We start from the raw sequence: 21,256 nt of genomic DNA, 5'->3' as shown, positions 1-21,256 counted from the left end.
AACTCTGTTTATGAACCCTTCGGGGGTGTTTCCTGTAGGGGGGCATGCCTTGAAATCGGGCACACCGAGGCTCTTCCCATTGAGTTTCTCATTGAAGCCAGTGAATGCATCGATGGGCCCTTGCATCCTTGTCTCCAGGGGTGTCAAGTCCTCCTCCCGAGAACCCCTCCCCAGCCTGCTCTCCACAGGCTTCTTTTCCACACTCAGGACTGGGGGGGCGGGGGGGGGGGGCTCAGCGGTTGTTCTTGAAGTGCTTTGATCCAGAACTGGCTGGGCCTGGCTGGCTGGGAGGGTTTGGGCAGCCGGGGCCTCGCTAGTCTCAACAGCTCCAATATCAGAGTGAGAACTCTGAGCCACTGCTGGGTCAGCTATGCACTCCCCCTCCTCTGCATCTAAGCCACCATTCCCACCAGAGCCCTCCATCTCTCATGCACGCCTGGAAACCTCATCTGGGTGCACATGCATGACATCAACAATTGGAAAGTGACTTTGGGTGCTGCATCAGAACAAAATGATTCCAGCCTTTTGGTGTCAAGTACTTTTTCTCATTAAATAAAAATGATGTTTGATTGATACCCAACTGTATAGTTGAGTTTCTGTGCAGCCGTTCTCCCCAGCAACTCATCTGCTACAGTGTGCCATTGTAGCATTGACGTGCTCATCTGCAGCATTTCTATTCTTTCTGTATCAGGAGCATCAAGTCTGATATTGCCCTTTAACCATCTCAAAATGGTGTTGAAGCAGAATATGAAACTATCATAAAATGAGAAGTGAGCGGATAGTTTTTAATGAATTTATTCTTCAGTATACAGTGCATTTTGATTTTCTAAGGTTTGACATGCCAGCTACAAAATAAAGCTTAAATAATAAATGCAGTCCTGCAAAATAAGCCATAAATGTTGCCATTCAGCTGTGTTAAGAATACTTTGAATGAGCAACACAAGATGAGCTTGTGCTAGCATCAAGAAGACCTAGTTCACATGCAATGGATTAATTAAGCCGCTAATTGCCAAAAACTAGCAAGAGCAAGTAAGCTTTGGCATGCTTGACACTCCCGAGTTGTTTAAAGGTTGCACAACCTAGTAAAACCACCCTTTGTTGTTGAAAGAAATAATTATAGGTTGTTAATTGAAATTGGAAGTGATAACACACTGTAGGCGGCACTTTCACTCTTGTATGATACTATTGATTTCTGGGTTAATTAACCCATGGCTGCCTGTTTTGTTTGAACTGACTTCTTTGGCTCTAATCTTGTACATTGTCTGGAGAGTAATTTACACTGAACTCACTGGACTTCTTCACAGTCATTACTAATATTTATTTATGTTTATTAAAAATATGCTATCTTTCCTGAGGATGGTAAATCAAAGTGATCTACACAGTAGTTTGTTTTACATCAAAAATTCTAATGTTCATTTATTGCTTTCCTTTGTTTGAAAGCAAACAGTATACATGCAGTCAAATTCTAAGCACAATCCTCTCTTTCTATGTTTGGGTACATTTATTGAAACAACTGAAGTATGGAATGCCTTTAAGAACAAAGGTAGCTTAAAATAGTCTTTATAGCAATAGCAAAATGATTCTTCTGGTACAGATAGAGCCAAAGCAGCACCATCCACTCATAAAAGGAAAGGAATCTCAAGAATCACAGAAATACCACCAAGAAACTTTAGGGGGCTTTGCTCCAACAGCTCAAGGAAGGCTGATCATATTTAGTACACACATAATGCTGAGAAAACTGGAAGCAAGGGAGAATTGAATCCTCAAAAACACCAAGAAGGATAATTAGCTAGCTGGATGGAACCCTGAAGCTGGAGATCTCAATGTTGTACCATTTTCTCACAAGCCAAAATCTTGTTTTTTGCATCTATAACTTCATCATGGCCTTTGCTGAATTGTTTAATTATCAGTTGTTTTAGGTGACAGTAGTTAAAACACCTGTAAAGAGATTTGCTCTCCAAAACAAGAGGTGAGCACACATTCAACAGGTACTTTTGTGATTCAGTCACTCATTTTTCCTTTTGGATTGTAAAGGTACACTAATGTATAATAAGCATCCAGTGCTGTCCTTCTCCATTGGGTCTGATTATCTCAAATTGCCTCTTCCTGTATGTCAACTCTATTTTGGAAGCAATATTTCGGCACCCACAAAATAATCAGGACCAGAACAATGATAAGGAGAATGCAAACAACTTCAAAGGCCCACAGCCAGTGCATGAACAGTCAATGCAAATTTCTAGACATTGTTCAGTGATTAATTTTTACATCATACTCTCACATTATGCAGCTCTGATTGCAAGGAGGAAGATGCTGGAGGGAAGCATATCCTGTAGAACTAATTCACGTCTATCAGCAGACTGCAGGAAGTTCTGTTATTTTAATCAAATCAGAAGGAAGAGTTTGAGAGTGCTCAGCTTAATTTTCTTGTGCTCAAGGACATCAGGAGATGGTGATTTGCTCTGGGGACATCTGTATGAAGCATATCAGTTTATTGCAGAAAGTAAAAGGTTGCAATGCTGTAGAAATACTAGGCAAAGAACTGCCTACTAGTTCAATAGTGCATGTAACTAAGCTTGTTTATGCATTGTGTAAATTCAGAAAGTCTTTGAATATGGATTTATTTATTTAAAGTTTTTCTATGCTGTTCCATTACTAAAAATCTCTGGACAGCTTACAGAGGACCAAAAAAATAACCAAAAAAACCACTGTGTGGGATCCTACTTTGTTTTCAGCCATTTTAGATCTGCTGTTCAGAAAAGAGACTTGAATCAAGTAGCCCTTTGTTATGAGTGGATCACAGCCACCGGAAGGAATCCTAAAAGGTCACATGGATAATTTAGAACCTGGTTATTTGCATAGTTGCTGAGAAAACATTTCAACTCAGTGGAATGTGTCTCCAAGTAAGTATCCCTAAGCTTGGAATCTTGGATTATTTGCAGGCAGTTCTGTTGAAACATGGGGCCAAGGCAATGGATATCCAGGTACTGCTGCTCATCCTTTAAACCAAAAATTAAATTAAGGCATCTGCAGTATACTTGAAGGGAAACGACTTCCAGCTCTGTGTAGTGATGGCCTTGAATTTTTGAGAGTGATGCCTAATTTTACATTTCCTGTTTTGGCTCCCTTGCCTAAAATGCCCTCAACAAATTCTACAAGTAAAAAAAGTTTCTTTTTTCCACCAGCGATCTGAGAACTTTCTTTTGTCCACCGGAGGATCTTGATTTTCCTCTGCTGATGTCTTAGATATAAAATCCATCCCATAACAACTCACGGTGCTGTTTTGACAACTGAGCTGCTGCCCCTCCCTTGCAAAGCTAATATCTTGTGTGCCTAATGAGCCCTAGACAGACTGCCAATATTACTAAACAAGTGGCTAAGATAACAGTAGCCAAGTTTACAAGATTTCCACTTATAATGCTGCCATTTGGTGTGAAATAATATGCTCTAGCTGTCAAATCCATCTGTTCAGTCATACAACCTTTGCATACAAATAAGTCTGTCTCACACATATACAAAGGTTGCTTTCAGACAATGATTTGACAGCTTAAATTGAATTGGAGTCTTGTGATAAGGAACAGCTAAATACATTATGCCTCTGCTGAGGTTTTCATTTTTAAAAAACATTTCTTGATATTGAATTTGTAAAAAAAGGGCTTGAGGAAGGGGTTTGTACCTTGGGTATGATATTTTCTGATCTTGAGCATATATTTATGGTGACTGCATGTTCTGTTTGAAAGACAACATTCCTCTGTATGGAGGTATCCTCACTTTGAAGGGCTATCCAGTCCAGGACCAGCTTAAACATAAACTACCACAATAAGGCAGAACAGGGGCCTTGAAGTTAGCCTACTTGAAGATGCCTGGGTTTAACCTTGACCTGTTGCATGCTGTTCAGGTGTTTCTGAGGTACGGAGAAGCCAGTTACCTGGATGGAAATGGGAGGAGACTAGAAGAGAACTGCAGGCTTCCCTTTCACCGGTAAAGAAGTTAAGAAAGGTCATGGAAGAATTTTTGCCTTATGTCATCCTTTTAAGTCTCTAACGAAAATTTGGCTTCTTCATTCCTGCAAAATCTTTTCAGAACACTTAGGGGATGTTAAATTATTAAGATGTCAGAGTAGCAGAACATTATTAAAAATGAAATTCCCTATCAGAAAGCAAAGTAGAGAAATCTTAAAGGACAATACATGACCCTGTCAGCAAATATATTAAAATGGTGATTGGGATGAAGTTCTTGTCTCTGCCTATCTTGCAGTGACAAGGAGGCAGCTTCAGAAAGAACTCCAAGAATGTTTTTAGGAGGGTAAAGCCAGGGGGAGAGATGTCACAGAATCATAGAATAGTAGAGTTGGAAGGGGCCAAGGAGGCCATTGGGTCCAACCGCTGCTGTTGCAGGACACCAATTTGCACCATCCCACTCAGATAGCTGTCCAGTTTCTTTTTGAATGACTCTAGTGTGGGAGAGCCCACCGCCTCTCTAGGCAATTGGTTGCACTGTTGCATTGCACTGATAGTGAAGAAACATTTCCATAATATCTAGTGATATCCTGTCTCCCTTCAGTCATCTCTTCTCATGACTGAACATACCCAGTTCTCTCTGACTCTCCTCACAGGGCAGCGTTTCCAAATGATAAATAATTTTTGTTGCCATTCTCTGTACCCTCTCTATTTTTTTGCATTTTCCTTAAATCTTGGTGCCCACAAATGGACACAGTATTCCAGATGAGGTCTGACTAATGAGGAGTACAGGGAAACTACTACTTCTAAAGATTTGGAAGTAATACAGCTGTGAATGCATTCAAAATAGCATTTGCCCTTTTTGCAGCTGCACTGCATCATTGACTCATATTTAGCCTGTTGTCCACAATAACTCCAAGGTCTTTTTCTTTTTCAGTTCTGTTGAGCCATGTATTACCCATCCTGTATTGATGCATTTGGTTTCTTTTTCCTAGGTGGAGGACTTGGCACATGTCCCTATTGAATCTCATCATGTTGACAAACTCTGACTGACTGATGTTACCTGGTTAAAACTGAGAAAAAGGGGGAGAATTTAACATTTAAAAATTTAAATAGAATTTAAAATAGAGCAATGAAGAAAAAATAATTTTGTATCTTTAGTTACTCGGTGTTGATATGTGGTGATGGTTGGAATAGTCCCTGGAGCTCTAGGTATCCACTGCAAGACAATTTAAGATGATTAAACAGCCCATTAGCTATTAAATGGCCCAGTGCTCCGGTTCCTGGCATACAAAGAACTATCCTGGAAGTCAACCATGCTTGCAATGGAAAGAGAAGTAATGCTGCTTTGTGTTAGTGATCTGAGCTGAAAAGTGAAACTGCAGCAGAGACATGCCTCTGCCTTTTATTGTGGGTTAACTGTGTATCCCTCTCTTTATTTCTTGGTAAACGGCTAGAGTAGTGGTTAGCATAAGACAGGAAAGCCAAACAACTACCTTTCTCTGCTCTGTACTCTGTACAGCTTGGTTCTGTCCAGATGTTTTGGACCTCAGCTCCCATCCACCTCAGCCAGGATAGACAATGGTCAGGAATACCAGCAGAACAACTAGACAGAGCCAGGGTAGGAAAGGATGCCATACCCTTTCTCTATGCATCAGGTGCTGCAGTTTGAGAAATATTAATTGTTCTAGATTATCCTTATTTTTCCATGAACCAGTGATATTATAAAAGTATAGAGGTCTGGACAGCTGGCTGAATATCTCTTTGATGTAGTTTATACCTCTAGTGGCAAGCAAGAGTGCCTGTCCCCTCCCCCTTCCCTTCCCTTCCCTTCCCTTCCCTTCCCTTCCCTTCCCTTCCCTTCCCAACCACTCTTTCTTTGCCTGTAACATCTACAGCTGTCCCAATGGTGCCATATCAACTGAAAATGCCATACAGAGGTTATGGGCTTCGGCTCCCCTCAGCCATGTCTAGCATGGGCATTGGTCATGAATGCTAGTAACTGTAGACCCTTTAAACTCATATAGCCGCTGTTCAGTCTCTAATCTGCCATACTTGGACAAGGCATTGGAGTGGATTGCGGCTTCTCAGTTCCACGTGGGCTTGGAGGACATCAATTCTTGAGATTCATTCCAGAGTGAGTTCAGATTCAGCTCCAGGATTAAAACAACCTCGTTTGTCTTGGTGGATGACTTGTGCCTAGAGCTGAATGGTGGAGTACAACTGAATTCAGCTGTACTTAACACCACTGAAACCCTCCTGTTTCACTTGTCTAGCCTTGGTTTGACAGGCACAGTGCTTCCATGGCTCCCATTCTTTTGGGGAGACTGAAGGCAGTGCTTGATGAGCTGCCTTCCACCTCACAACCTCTGCCTTGTCGGGTTACCTTCCATCCTCTGTGCATTTCAACACGGCATCAGCCTTTTCTTGCAGTCACATCCCACTGCTGATTCATGTTTAGCTTGAAGTCATCTTACTCCACTTGGGGAACTAGAGTGGCAAGTCTTGATTAGCAATGCTGCCTCTCCCTTTAGAAACTATTATCTGTGCTTTCCATTTGCCCTTTTCACTTGAAAAAGTCTGACCAGCTTGATAGTTCTAACTGAAAATAAGTCCTGATCTCCTTTCTGCCCAATTGCAATTGCCTTAATACCACATTACCATCTGGAATCCAGCTGTAAGCAAAGCCATGTACATTATATAACTTGAATTGGTTTATACAGGGAGGTAGGGATATACTGTATCCTTAAGCCTTTTTAAATTGGGATAAGTCCAGCTCCAGAAATTTGTTTCTATGACCTAGTCTTGCTAAATTTAGCTAAGTGCATGAGCCTTGGGTTTGCTTGTTTGCTTTTAAAGCAACAGCAGCCCCAATCACTGTCGATATGTGGATACTTATGAAATCTTTTCCTGTACTGTGTTTGTTGAATAGGATGGCTTTTCTGTTCACTTGCTTGCTAATGTTTGTTGTGCCCAGAGCTTAAATTTTGGAAGGGAAAATTTCTGTAACTCAGGACTGCAAAGGCCTGAAGAACTGGAACTTGGAGGCCATCTCCTGTATATGCTGCAGAAGGAAAAGGAACTTTGGACATGCTCAGAGATCCTCTCCTTAGTGTTGTTTCACATATTTCATTCTTGGTTTCCAGCAGTGACAACAGAGCATGGCCCTAGAATGTCTAGATGGGGCCCAACTCATATTGAACTCTGAGTGAGGAAATGGAAATTCCCCTATATCTAATCTGAAACATCCTCCTTAGTTTAAAGTTTGTTTGTTCATTAAGGGGATTTATTCCTTACCCTTTAACCACCTCCATGGAGGCCTTACAAAGCATTAACATTTACAGTGCCCACAAAAAGATTAAAGCAGCAAAATTTAAAAGAGCAGCACAAAAAGCTGTCAATAGAGATAAAACAAGTGCAGAACATCATAAACAGGATCGGCAGAGATAAAACTGCCAGATTATTTTAGAAGCCTGGGAAAATAAAGAAAAAATCTTCCCTGGACACCAGGACAGTATCAGAGTAGGTGTTTGGCTGGGAAAGTATGTAGCAACTGAGGCACCATGACTGGGAAGGCAATTTTTCCACTTGTCATCTGTCCCAACTTTGATGACAGAGACACCCAAAGGAGGGTTGAAATATATGGGTGTGCATGTGTGGAGACAGGTGGTTCCCCAGAGAACACTGCTTCTGTGTTTTAGCTAACAGGTACTAGGCTGAGTATTTTGGGATGGAACCATGTATGCATCACAAAATCCGGAGAAGGGTCTGCAGTTCAGTGGCAGATGCCCTGCTTTGCATGTTGACATTTCCAGGTTTAACTCAGGTCACTGTGGATGATAGAGATAGATGAACTGAGACCTGACTCAGTGTAGGGCAGCTTCCTATCTTCCCAAATATGCTGCTTCTCTTCAGCTCATCCTATGCAGGAAAGTTAGACTGTTGTCATTTCTAAAGCAAAAGCGTTGCTGGGTGCATATCCCAAAAGTGAGGTTCAGTGAAGGTCAAGAGGAGGAGGAAAGCGCTACAAAGCTCGAGATCAACCTTCCCCCATCTGGTGTGCTTCTGATGTGTTGGATCACAACTTGCATTCCATGCAGATGAATGGATTTGGTAGGAGCTGTGGTCTAATGTATCTACAGGGCTCCAGGCTGGGAAGGCTCCCAAGATTCAGAGAGGACAAAGTATTGATTGACTGATTTCCAGTCCAGTCATAGCCAGAACAGACATTTCTTTAATCTCTTTGACCAATTCAATGAAGTAGTTTTTTATTCTCCAAACGTTCATCCCAGTGGCAGATGAAGGGCAGCCTACAATGAAAGAAAAATATAGTCAAAGCAATCAGTAAGCAAATTGCTATAGCAAGATAAACAAAAGATGGAAAAAGCTTTTTTCCTGGTCATATAAGGTTCCAGTTCCTAATTAGCCATTTCTGGCATTGTAAAATAATTCCTTCAGACCTTAACAGCCAATAGGCTATGAGTACTGTTGCACTGCAATCTTGGGCATTTCTTTTCAGAAGTAAATTCCACTGAACTCAGCGGTTTTAATTCCAAGTAAACATGTGTAGGATCTAAACTTTTCTATTTATTCCAAGACCAAAACCAACATCTTAAAACTGCAGCCTAAGAATGTAGAGCTGTATAAAAGTACTTAAAAGTAGCAACCAATCAATGGGACTTCCTAGTAAATGTGTATAGAATTTAATCTCCTCTGATTACTGTTAAGGCAAAAAACAACAACACAAAAATATGCTTAGACAAAGACTTGAAAGCTACAAATTTTCTTGGACTGAAGCTTCAAAGCCCAACTGTTCAGTGGCACAGAGCAGGCATCATTGCTAGGGATTATGAATCATTCCATTATGACATGCATTTTCTGAATTAGTATTTCCATGTTTTTGATAAGGAAACAAGGACACATCCAACAGTGTATGCAAACTGCATCTCAGTCTGCACCTGACACACAGTATTTAAAAATCAGCATAATTATGTTCATTACTAATTCAGTTAGTTTTCTTTTGGAGAAAAACCTGTGGAGAGTTTGAGTCTGGGAGAAGGAGTCAAAATAGCTAAAAGGAAAAAGTAGTCCTGATCAATTTAGGGGAATCCTGAGTGGAGAGGGAGACACAAATTTATTGAGAACTTACATTTATTTTGGCCCAGTGAGTCAGCGATCTCTGTGCTTTGAGAGGATAGCTCCATATGCAAAAGCTGCAGAAAATGGGTTCACAAAACAGAGGTGAAAAGCCATTTATATCTGGCTGTCAAAGTGAATCGATCAGTCTTTCTCAGCTGAGATATCTGACGCTCTGTCATTTCCTATTTCTGCAATATTTGCAATTTCCCATATTTATCAGTTGTAATGTTCTTCACAAACATTTCAGTGGTTAAACTCAACAGTTTGGCTGAAAAAAAGACAGCAATCTTTAGTTTGAGACCCATTGATGTGAGCAGGTCTTTGGCTGCCATCTGCTGGTAGCCACATCAAAGCATGGAGCAACTTACTTTCAGCCTTAACCTACTACGATGGAGCCAGGGGGATATGTTCGCTCCTTCTGTTTCACCAGTTCTTGGAGCCACTTTCTGCCAGCAATTATAAGTCTTGATTCCTATTATGTATTTCAAGGTTGGAGCATTTTAATCATACATTATCCCACACCCAACTTGAGCTAATAGGCATACTTCTTTTCAAAGAAGTATTCCTCATTCTTGTGATAAGAAAGCTCCACCCAAGATAGTTGATTTCTTATAGCTATTTTAAAAAATGTGAAGCATTAGACATATAGTGCTTCCATATCCCAAATGGCATTATTAAGATGTCAACTCAGCTGCTTGTTTTCTATATTAAAGAAAAATACTAATGTGGGGCAGGCAATGTGGAAGCACACCTTAAATAGGTGAAGGAGTTTCATTGTGTCAGAGAAGCTGAAAGCATTGCCACCAGGAGGTCAGAACAGCCTTACTTACTAGACTGTTCTCCTAGCAGGGACAACCAAGGCAGAATGGACAAAGCCAAGACCCCAAACTAAGAAGCTTCCACCCTCTTCAGTCACACCAGCAGAAGATGGATCTCTCTAATGGCGATGGGGACTGGGAAACTCCTGAAGGCAGCTACTGGGCAGCAGTGGTCATTGAAGGCAGCACTGGTGGAGGATTCCTTACAGACAACAGCAGTGACACTCATGCTAAGTCTGGTTAGTACTATGCAGAAGAAGGAAATGAGAATCCTCTTACCCTGTAAACTCTCTGATGAAACAAGAGTTAATTCCAGAACAACAACAGCTACTCATGGCTCTCAGAACATTAAAGGACTAAAATTCTCATCAGCTTTAGCCAGAAAGGCCAATGTGAAGGGAGGATGGGAGTTGTAAGCCAAAGAACTGGAAGACCACAAATTCCCCACCCTTAATTTAATAGCACTATGTGTCTACATGTCACTTCACAAAGTTTTCCACTTACTGAACAAAGCCCAATCTGCTTTGCTTCCACAAAGTGTCTTCATCATTGGATTCATAAGGCTTGGCAGTCTTAGTCATGGGATCAGCCAGGTTGGGACTAAAGGATACATCAGAATCACAGGAAAATGGCAGCAGAGTCAGAACCCCAGGGAAAACCAGAGAGCAGGGTCAAAGATAATCTGAAATGCAGAACACATCAGGGAGTTGCTGTCACTCAAGCAGCACACAGCAGGGAGAGGAGGTCCTTTAACTCTTCCTTTCCATCAGTGACCAGCTTTAGTGTGCAAAGACAGTGCAGGGCCTGGAGGTACTTCACTAAAAAGTTTTCAGCTTCAGTGCAACAAGTGTGGGAGCTGCACACAGATGCTACAATTGTCAGGTGTATCGAGGTGAAAAACTGCAAGGCATGGTAAACTCACAGGGTTGCTTGTTGTGATGTGTGAATCCAGCTGTCACATTAATTTTATAGCATTAGTTGTATCTTCTTTTGCTGTGTTACTCAAGAGAAAGTGCACACACCTCTCATGGGGAACTGCATCAGAACACACTAGCAGGAGAGGATTAAATCTGAATTTACACTTCCTATGCCTCTGATTATATTAATAATCTCGATTCTTATCTTGATCCACCAGTAGTTGAGTTGCTAGAATTTAGGAGCAATCAGGAAGTACATCATGTAAAACAGGTGATTCAATCCTAGCCCTGAGAGTTTACAACAGGAATGGTGAAGCTGATGTAACAAGACTGTGTAACAGGTTAGTTTTATTGCATTGATGACATGTAGTTGCAAAAGTAATCCTGCTCAATTTGAGAGAAGCTGCCAGTCCATGACAAGCTTACAATTAACAATAGAATTCAAACAAAAGTCAGGGATTAACATGCGAGTAGGAATAGTTGCCTTAGGGCAAAGAAAAACTTTTTTACCCCCAGGAAGGAAATCTCAAGAATTCAGCTTTACTACTGGATCAAGACCCAGTGTCCTGAAGGTTAGGCTCTTCCCACCCCAACTACCCACATACAGTTATTTAAAGGATCATACCAATTATTTTCCTTCCAAACTGGGTTCTGTTGTGGCTCCTTACACTTATAATGGAATGTATAGATTAATTTAGATATTATCTATGTGTGCAGTTTGTGAGTAATTAAAAGCTGGTGTTGAGACTTGACTGATAAGTTTGTTAAGTTAAGGGTGTGAATGCATAATTGTTTTCATGACACAGCACTTCAAGGAAATATGGGTGGTATTTCGTCAGGGAAAAGAAGCGTACAAGTCTGAAACAGTTGCATAACAGGTTTCCTTCCCATCTCCCTTTTAACTCTGGTGTCATTACTCTCATTTGGGACTCTGAAGGCACAGTCAGTTGATTCAGGCTGTGCTCTACAAAACCTCCAGGAACCTGCTTACAGATTTGCAGCTGAAAATGAACTTGAAATTGGCTTTTCCTCTTTTAGCTATCATCATAGTGGTAGTCCTACTCTTAGTGTGGGTTTTCCAGCCAAGAGGAGAAATGCCCATGGTGTGTGAGAACCAACCACAGAAGATGGGATTGGAAGAGAAAGGACAGGATGTTCGCAGCCTGGTATTTGCAGAGTTATCTCCAGGAGAGCTGATTGAAGTGAAGAGGTACTTGCAACACAACTTGGGGGTGCCGTTAGTTGAGCCCTCTCAAGCCAAGCCATCTGACAACTGCCTCTATTCCATCACCCTTCAGCTTCCTCCCAAAGCAGAGGTGTTGAAATATTTGGACTATCAAGGGCACAGGCCTGCCCGGCAAGCTCTGGCTAGGATTCATTTTGGAAATCAGAGGGAGCCCAATGTCACTGAATTTGTGGTGGGTCCCATTCCAAAGCCAATGTACCACCAAGATGTTACAGTGCAGAAGTATGGAGGAGCATTGCCTTACTCTAGAAGATTTGTTTTGAATAATGAGTTCGAAGAATTGCATACCTTTCTGAAGCAGAAGGAATATCCCAAAGCTCCAAACTTTATGCAAAAGGTACTTGAGTACAATGGAAGCAATTTAATATACACCCATGGAATGCCACCAGGATTCAAATCAGGAGACCGCAAACTTTGGATGGCACATTACCAGAACGTCTCTGGCTTTTATCTGCATCCACTTGGCTTAGAGATCCATGTGGATATAAGTAGCCAGGATGTTTCTCAGTGGAAGGTGCTAAACGTGTTCTATAATGGACAATATTTTGAGAATATGGATGATATTGAGAGAAAATTCAATGAGGGGCAAGTTAAAGTAGTCAAGGTTAAAAAGGCTCCTCCTGATGGGGGATATGCATCGCTGAAGCCAAGAGTGCCACCCAAGGGTCCAGGGCCTTTGCACTACATACCTCGTGGACCACGTTACACCATCACCGAAAACCAAGTTGGCTTCATGTCCTGGAGCTTTGTCTTTGGAATAGATGGATTCAAGGGACCACGTGTCTTTGACGTCAGGTTTAAAGGTCAGAGGATAGTCTATGAGTTAAGCTTGCAAGATGCAAGTGCTATCTATGGCTCCAACAGTCCCTCATCAATGCTCACCAGATACATGGACTTAAGCTATGGTATTGGAAAACATGCCTCCACACTGACCCGTGGTGTAGATTGTCCTTACTTAGCTACTTATTTAGACAGTCAATATTTTATTGATACTTCATTGCCTGTTATCCGCAAAAACTCCATTTGCATCTTTGAGGAGAATGCAGAGGGACCTGTACGACGCCATTTTGACAATGTACAAGCACCATTTTATGGAGGCTTGGTTGATTCCTCTCTGGTCTTCAGATCTATATCTTCAGTTAGTAACTATGACTATATCTGGGACTTTATTTTTCACCAAAATGGGGCTGTTGGTGTTAGGGTTCAAGCCACTGGGTATATTACATCTGCTTTTTACTTTGGTGATGCTGCAGAATTTGGCAACCGAGTTGAACAGTGGGTGCTAGGAACAATTCACACTCACAATATGCACTTCAAAGTGGATATGGACATTGGTGGTAAGTGCTTTTCTCTTTTGTAACTTCCACAGAATTTAGTGCCTGTTGGTGCCTCATGCCAGTTTGTAGCTGCATTGAAGAGACATCTGGGGTTATCCTGAGTTCCTAAATCTGGAAAGAAGACTCAGTCTCAACAATTCTTGGTATATTTTGTCCGCTTTACTTTTAAGAGTATGAGAAAGTCCAGGAGGAGGCAATGTATTCTATGTGCGTAGTGTATAGCTACCTTGTGTGGGTTGCTGTTATCAGAACTGGTGTGTCTTAATTCTCTAGCTTACTGTTTTCATGAACAGCTTTTCTTCTAAAAGCCAAAACAAAGCAAAAAAGAAATCAAAATGATGTTTTAGGTGGGCTGGCTGTCAGGCAAACAGATCTTTTCAGCATTGGGTGTTCCAGCCACCACCTGGTTCAAGTAGAGTAGTTCGGGTGGTCCTGAAGCTAATTCCAGCATTTGGTGTGCTTAATTGTCTTTGGTTTGCTCATTTATGGAATCCCAAATCTAATGGACTACCAGATATAGGAGCACAAATTCACTGCTGAATGAGTTAGGCCGGAAGGGAATAACAGGTTGTAGGTGGATGCTATGCTATATGGATCTTGAATATCTGTGGGCCACCTGCCACATCATTAAAACCTCCTTTGCTCTGCTCTGCCTTGCTTTGCCTTGCCACGCTTTGAGGAATGCCCCTGCAACTTGAAAAGTGTAACTGAGAGCAGACTGCACCCTTTCACATTTTCTTCAGTTGCCAAGTCTCCTTCTATAAAAGTCTTTAGCTTGAGTCCTAAAGAAGTTCATGGAAGGAAGATTTTCTCCCTGGATTAGTCACCTATGGCCCTTCCCGCTGATCGGAAGCATGCTGAGGTGCTCCCAAATGATGTGGGTTGGTATTTAGAGGGCTCACGCCTTGATCCAGCTCTCTCACCATTTTTGTCCTTTCCAGCAACTCCTCCAGCAATATTCTGAACCGTTCAGGAAGGATCCCCTGATTTCTTGAAATGCTTTTGGAGAGAGGATCATCACTGGTTGAGACAGGCAGAAGGGACTGGAAATGCTCTTTCTGAAAATATCCTTAGGTTAATGTGTCTTGAGGCTCAAGCTTTGTTTTAGGCATTTAAAAATATTTCTATTTTGTCACAAAAGAACTGACAACTTAATTCCAATAGAATATGCTTTTTAAAAATAGTATTAATACAGCAGGAGATAAAATAACATGAAGATAACAGCAGAATATCAAGCTATTGCTTTTACTCTTTCCCTTTCATCTGATGCAAAAAATGTCAAGTAGCTCTGGAATCAGCACTTTAGAAGTCTTTGCAGGTGACAATGAACTTACTCTGCAGATTTGTGCAGCAAAAGTTTGAAAGTAGATACTTACTTTTTGGTTGGATTTATAACTGTGATCATTAGACTGTAGGCTGGTGTTATGTTTCTTGCTTTTAAAAAGCAGAGAAAACCTCTGGTGCATGGGCCAAATTCAGTTTGCCATGCTTGTAAAGGCAATTAACTCCTGTTCACTTCCCAAAGACTCCGCCCTGGTAAAGAAGACAGAAAATATGGAAGAGTACCGTGGTACCTTGGCTCACAAACTTAATCCATTCCAGGACTCTGGTCATGACCCAAACTGGTCATGAGCCAAGTTAAATTTCCCCACAAGGATCAATGTAAAGAAGGTTAATCCGTTCTGCAACTTTTTTTTACTCACAAACATTTGAAGCAACGTGATAAAGAACTACAAAGATTGGGGCCATATCCCCTCCCTCAAGCATGAGCCCGGCCATCTCCCCATCCCCCAGCATGACCGTGATCGTGCCCGTCATCCCTGCACACGCCCATTATCCCAGCACACTGGTGGGGAGGGAGAGAGACGGGCGTGAACATGGGCGCACTGGGGGGGGGGGGGGGGGAGGGGGGGGAACATGGGGGCCTGGGGGGGGGGGGGAGAGACAGGTGCGAACACAGGTGAGCTGGGGGGAAGAGATGGGAGTGAACGTGGGTGCACGGGGGACGGAGAGAAGGGTGCAAACATGGGCACACGGTGGAGGCAGAGACAGGCTCAATTGTGCTGGAGGGGGGAGATGGCCGAGGTGCACGAAAGAAGAGTGCAATCATGGGTGTGCTCGTGCAAGAAAGACGGGTGCGATCTCGGCCATCTCGCCCCCCCACCCCCAGCACAATCACAGCCATCTCCCCACTCGGGGGGAGGGGGAGGGGGAGATGGCCGAGATTGCAGTTGCCACCCAATGCGGAGTTCACAACCTGATTCAAAATGTTTATGAAATTTTTGTTCGCGACCCGATTTGGTCGTGAACTGAAGCATTCGTGAGCCGAGGTACCACTGTATTCCCTGACTAAGCTCCTACCTCAATTGTCAGCTGACTTTGCCAGTGGGCAAGTGAAGCCATGTCAGTGTGTGCATGTGTGTGCATTAATATGGCTTTGATATGATTGCCCATAGACAAGTTGGCACATATGCTAAACAAAGTTCTCAAAAGGATGCCTGTTAGTCATCCTTTTATCAGCCCATCAAATCAGGTTTTCCTTCCTAGATATATATTTTTTAAACCTAGGTTCTAATTAGTGTTGCCCTTCTGTTCTTGGGGAACTCTTGTAATGGATACATCATACTGAGAAATTCAACAAGCAAGCTTTTTTTCACAATCACATCTCTGTGGCAGGAAAAGCTACAGCTATATGGATAAATAGCAACCAAGCAGCTCAAAGGTACAACTTCTGAGCAGTAATTGTGCTTTCCTTCCTCAGGTGTTAAAAATTCACTGCTAGCCAATGACATGGCCTTTGAGACTGTGAAGGCCCCTTGGAGTCCAGAACATACGATCAACCAAATGAGGAGGATAAGGAAAACCTTAGATACTGAGGACAAAGCTGCTTTCCGCCTTCATGATGATATCCCCAGAATCATATATTTTGCATCCAACAGTACAAACCGATGGGGCCATCAACGTGGCTACCGGATCCAGATAGTCAGCTTTTCTGGAGAACACCTACCAGAAAAAGATCCGATGGAACGAGCCATCAGCTGGGGCAGGTGAGTGACACATGTCTATATGCTGAACTCTTGTTTCCTGGGGTACCAAGATCTTAAATAATATAGAGTAGAACTTTATTTATTTATTTATTTATTTTTCAATTTATATCCTGCCTTTTTCCTACAAAAGGCTCAAGGCAGCTTACATCATTCTCCTCCTGCATCTTATCCCCACAACAACAACCCTGTGAGGTAGGTTGGGCTGAGAGTCTGTGACTGGCCCAAAGTCACCCAGTTGGCTCCATGGTTGAGTGGGGACTAGAACCCAGATCGCCTGAGTCCCAGTCCCATGCTCTTCACCACTACACCACACTGCCTCTCCTTTATACTACTTTATACTACTGTCTGTTTGTTCAACCTTCTCTGTGAAGAGTTTCAGGCAGCCTCTTGGCATCACCTGCTCCTTACTCCAGATTTTCACAACCACTTAAGGTTATTTCACCAAGAAAGAGTAGCAATTAACTTTCTCTTCAGCTTTTTCCTAGTTCTTCCCAAATCCCACACACGAACCCACAGATTTTCTCCCTTTCTTTCCACACGCTTCCTTTCCCTAACCAAAACTGTCACACTTTATCTGTCACTTCCTAACCACTCCTTACTCTTTAGCTAGAACCCCCAGCCCAACAGATGTGAATTTACCTGATTAAGTGCCCATATTGCAATGGGACCAGATTATCTCAAGGACTGCTGCCACCCTTACGATCCTACTAGTCTATTAAGATGGAGGCCCTTTTAACATAACCGCACGTGAGATCGACTAGGTAGGCAGGCACTGGGGACAATTGGTCCTGTGGTTGTGGAACACTCTTTCTGTGCAACTGTGTTTGGCTCCGTGGTTCAGGCCTTTAAACACACCTTGAAAACACATTGGGCTCTCAGTCTTCCTTCCTTCAGCAGTAATTTACCTTGCTGATTCTTGGGACTCTGTATTCTTCCTTACAATTCTGTGTTCTGATGGTTATAGTTCAGTTATACCTGAATTGTACCCCAACACATCACCATAGGTTGCCTTTACTTAAATAAGTAAGCAAATTTCACTCTTGCATCTCAGTGATGCGGCTCTTCATATGTTTTTCAGGTACAAGCTGGCTGTCACTAAGCGGAAAGAGAAGGAACCATTCAGCACCAGCATCTATAACCAGATTGACCCATGGACACCTTCAGTTGCCTTTGCGGACTTTCTAAACAACGAGAGCATTGTCAATGAGGTAAGTCCTGGTGATCCCCATGGAACACTGACAACCCAGCCACCTCAAAAATACAGGATCACCACAAAGTTTCCAATAAGCAGGAGCCTAATTTGGAACTGGATGCTAGATGTATCAGTTTCTCCTACTGCTAGTTTAGCAGATAGAATAAACAGGGAAAGATAGTATAGGTGCCTCTCTAGATTATTTCCTTGCCTCAAGGAACAACTAGGTGACAATGCACTGATCGTACACATCTTGTTTCATGACTACAGAAGCATTATGTAACTTTACTGTCAACAATGAAGATGTTGGCAATGTGAAAGAGCTTGCATACCTTGGTTCAGTTGTCAATTCAAAGGGGAATTTCAGCTAAGGTATTAGAAAAAGAAAAGCTTGAAAGAGCAGCAATGAAGGAACTGGAAAAGATAAGTGTAAGGGTGTTTTACTGGAAATGAAGGCAAAGATCAACCATGATCTGATTAACATGTATGGGTGTGGAAGCGAAGTAGTGAGAAAAGCTGACAATTTGTAATGTGGTGATGGAAGAGAGAATTCCCTCAACTGACAGATGAACAAGTGGGCTCTAGAACAAATCAAGCCAGAACTTTCCCTGGAAGCAAAAATGATGAAACTGAGGCTGTCATACTTTGAGCACATCGTGAGAAGGCAAGGCTCACTGGAGAAGACGATCATGCCAGGGCAAGTTGAAGGCAGAAGGGGGAAGACCAACTAAGAGATGGATTGATTTCATTAAAATCCACAGCCTTGAGTTTACAAAAGCAGAGCAGGGTAGACAAGCAGAAGACATTCTGGATGGCTTTCATTCTGAGGGTCATCATAAGTTGGAAATGAGTTGATAGCATGCAACGACAGCAGTGCATGCCTGCTCAGAAGTAAATCATATTGATTGCAATGGCACTTACTTCTGCAGAAACTGACAAGGAAGAGAGACTGCATTGGCTTTCAGGAATTGCTTTTGGGTAGAGAAGAACATTGGTGGAAGGAAAGCAGAAGGCTACAGCTTCCTTCTTTTCTCCCCAGTTTCTACTTTTTTATAACAGTTGAACCAGCACATAAGCTTGGAGGTTTAAAAAAAGAAAAGAAAGAAGTGCCATTGCCCCTGCATACACCATCACTCCAGCTCCTCTTACTGGACCCACAACTGGATTTGTGTGTGATGCATATCACTTTTTCAGCATATTGGAAACTGCATGGTATTTACACAAAATGCACATGCCCCAGACTGTGTCAGTGCTCCCTGATACATGGAAGGAGCTCAAGCATAGATTAGTCCTCTGCTACTTTAAACAGGCTTGAGAAATGAGATTTCAAATCTGGTTTATGAAATGGAATGTGCATCTAACTCTTCAGTTGTGCATTGCCCTTGTTTTGAAACAGTAGCCCAGACTACTCATAAAAGGGTGGTTCCCTAAAATATTCCTGCAAAGGAGCAATTTTAAGACAATCTCTTCAATGTAAATATCACAGAATGTGCAAGACTTTCATTTTTTAAATTTGCTTCAGTTCTGTTTCACAGATGGCAAACGTGATGTGAATCTGGATAGCTCTCTGTGTGTATGTATAAAATTAGCAATCTGACCTATAATGTTTGCTAGTTTTAGAATTCCCACTTAAATGCAGCTCTTCTCCTCCCTTTCCCATCAATTTCCTCCTGGGTTCATAGTGTAACAGGTAAGCATAACCAGCTCATGAGAAAATTGAAGAGGCTTATGATTCTTTGAAGTGATTCCTTAAAAATGGGTGTGGAACCTGAAGAACCAGTTCCCCTTCTGCAGCACTTGTCATAATGTTGAAAAACATGGCCATAAGCTGTAACCCAAATCCTGTTACTCATTCCTTTCCAAAGGCATGATTTCTATTACTTCTCCTCTGCAGATATAAATGTAGTGTATTCTCTTATTTATTATTATTTATTCCATTTCTATACCACCCTGTAGCTGAACCTGTCTGTGCAATTTATAGCAATGTATAAAACAATAAAAACAATACAAATAACATAAAGCTATTTTAATATTTTTACTTTGTTGTTTTAACATACAGTGAAAAATACAATTAAAGACCCAGCAGGAAGAGATGTGTTTTCTTAATGTGTGCATTCTACTTTGTAGATGGAAATGTAGTGTATTCTCAAGTGACTTGTTGCCTTTGGTAGTTTCAGTGTTTCTGGGCTCTTCCTGAGTTTAGTTCTTATGACACTTCCTTCTGCAGTTCATATTTCTTTTCTACCATATCCATCCTGGCCTCCTTAGGGAGAAGTACTGAACTTCTCTGATTGAATTTTGACTATTGTTCGAAGAGATAACATTTTGCATACTTTATTCCCAGTTCAAGACATCATATGTGCCATTTCTTCTGGACAACAATTCAGCTCTCTCCAGCTCAAAACCATTTTTTAAAAAGTTTGTTAATTTTTGTCAGAAAAAATAGGTCCAACATCTGGCCCTTTTAGGTACAGGAAAATATTTCAAGCACATATCTTAAAGAAGAAAACCCTTTTCTTGCTGTGCTGATGTACACCATTAATGAACCCACCCTGCAATTCTTTGCCTTCTTTCTTTGGAATAAATGCCACTAGGGTTTACTTCTGAATAAACATGAATAAGATTGCCCTATGAAATTATCACCTACCAAATGTCAGATCATACTAAGTCAACAGTGGAGAACTGGTAGCCATCCAACTATTGTTTGACCTGTACTCAAATCAGTCCAGCCAATACGGCCGATTTTAAGGGGTGATTGGCATTCTAATCCAAGGACAATTGGAGAGCCACAGGTTCCCTTCCTCTTTACCAATCTGTCTTTCAACATCTGCTGCACTGGGTCAGTTTCTATGAATCCTCATTTTTGCACTCTTTTTCCTTTCAAGCTTTTGCCCTAGATAACCAAACAGTGTGGTTATTTGTTTCTCTCTTTGGCAGGACCTTGTTGCCTGGGTCACGACTGGCTTCCTGCATATTCCACAGGCTGAAGATATACCCAACACACCAACACTTGGAAACATGATTGGCTTCCTCTTGAGACCCTACAACTATTTTGATGAAGACCCCTCCATGTATTCTCCAGACAGTGTTTTCATGTGCAGCCAGCAGGACCCCACTTCCTGTGAAGTCAACCATCTTGCCTGCCTGGCAGAAACAGCTGCATGCTTGCCCAACTTTCCTCCTTTCACTTATGAGGGCTTCTGAAACATAAAAGAGTACTGGTACCTTTTGGTCTTTGGATGGATGATCATTTTTTGAGTCAGAAGTTGGAGGGCAAACAGCTTACCATGCTTGAAAACTGGGTATGCCGGGAGCTGCTAATCTTGAACTCTGTATATTTAGTGCCTTTGAGACTTAAATTTTCAGTCTTCTTAGATGTGTTATGACTCTAATGGCAGTGGGAGCTTATATTCTGAGTTTTTGGGAACTGCTCATGGTGCTCCTTGGTGGCAAATGTACTATGGGATGGATAGCACCATGCATAGCTCTTCAGCAGTTCAGAATAAAAGCTGCAATGAATAAGAAACCCCACTGATATAAGTGCTACCAAGCTCACCTGTATATAAATTTTAAAGCTGTATTTACAACTTCCCCTCTAGCCTCA

General features: G+C 41.9%; 1 protein-coding gene across 1 annotated transcript; it reads left to right on the top strand.

Moving 5' to 3' along the window:
* The first annotated feature begins 10,022 nt into the window (after positions 1 to 10,022).
* Positions 10,023 to 20,932, top strand: LOC123024704 (membrane primary amine oxidase-like). Its single transcript, XM_044432750.1, has 5 exons — positions 10,023 to 10,152; positions 11,869 to 13,413; positions 16,175 to 16,460; positions 17,539 to 17,668; positions 20,590 to 20,932. Exons 1-5 carry the CDS (start codon positions 10,023 to 10,025, stop codon positions 20,854 to 20,856), a joined length of 2,358 nt encoding a protein of 785 aa, XP_044288685.1. The 3' UTR covers positions 20,857 to 20,932.
* The last annotated feature ends 324 nt before the right edge of the window (positions 20,933 to 21,256 follow it).

This window comes from Varanus komodoensis, unplaced genomic scaffold (genome assembly GCF_004798865.1).
Source record: "Varanus komodoensis strain SLA01 unplaced genomic scaffold, ASM479886v1 scaffold25, whole genome shotgun sequence".
Lineage (NCBI taxonomy): Eukaryota > Metazoa > Chordata > Lepidosauria > Squamata > Varanidae > Varanus > Varanus komodoensis.
Note: the sequence above shows the minus strand (reverse complement) of the source record. Positions and strands in the feature narration are given on the sequence as shown.

Coding starts and splice junctions, on each gene's coding strand:
- LOC123024704 (XM_044432750.1), top strand. CDS start 10,023: ATGGATCTCTCTAATGGCGATGGGGACTGGGAAACTCCTGAAGGCAGC. Junction 13,414..16,174: donor AGTGGATATGGACATTGGTG/GTAAGTGCTTTT, acceptor TTCCTTCCTCAG/GTGTTAAAAATTCACTGCTA. Junction 17,669..20,589: donor ACGAGAGCATTGTCAATGAG/GTAAGTCCTGGT, acceptor TCTCTTTGGCAG/GACCTTGTTGCCTGGGTCAC.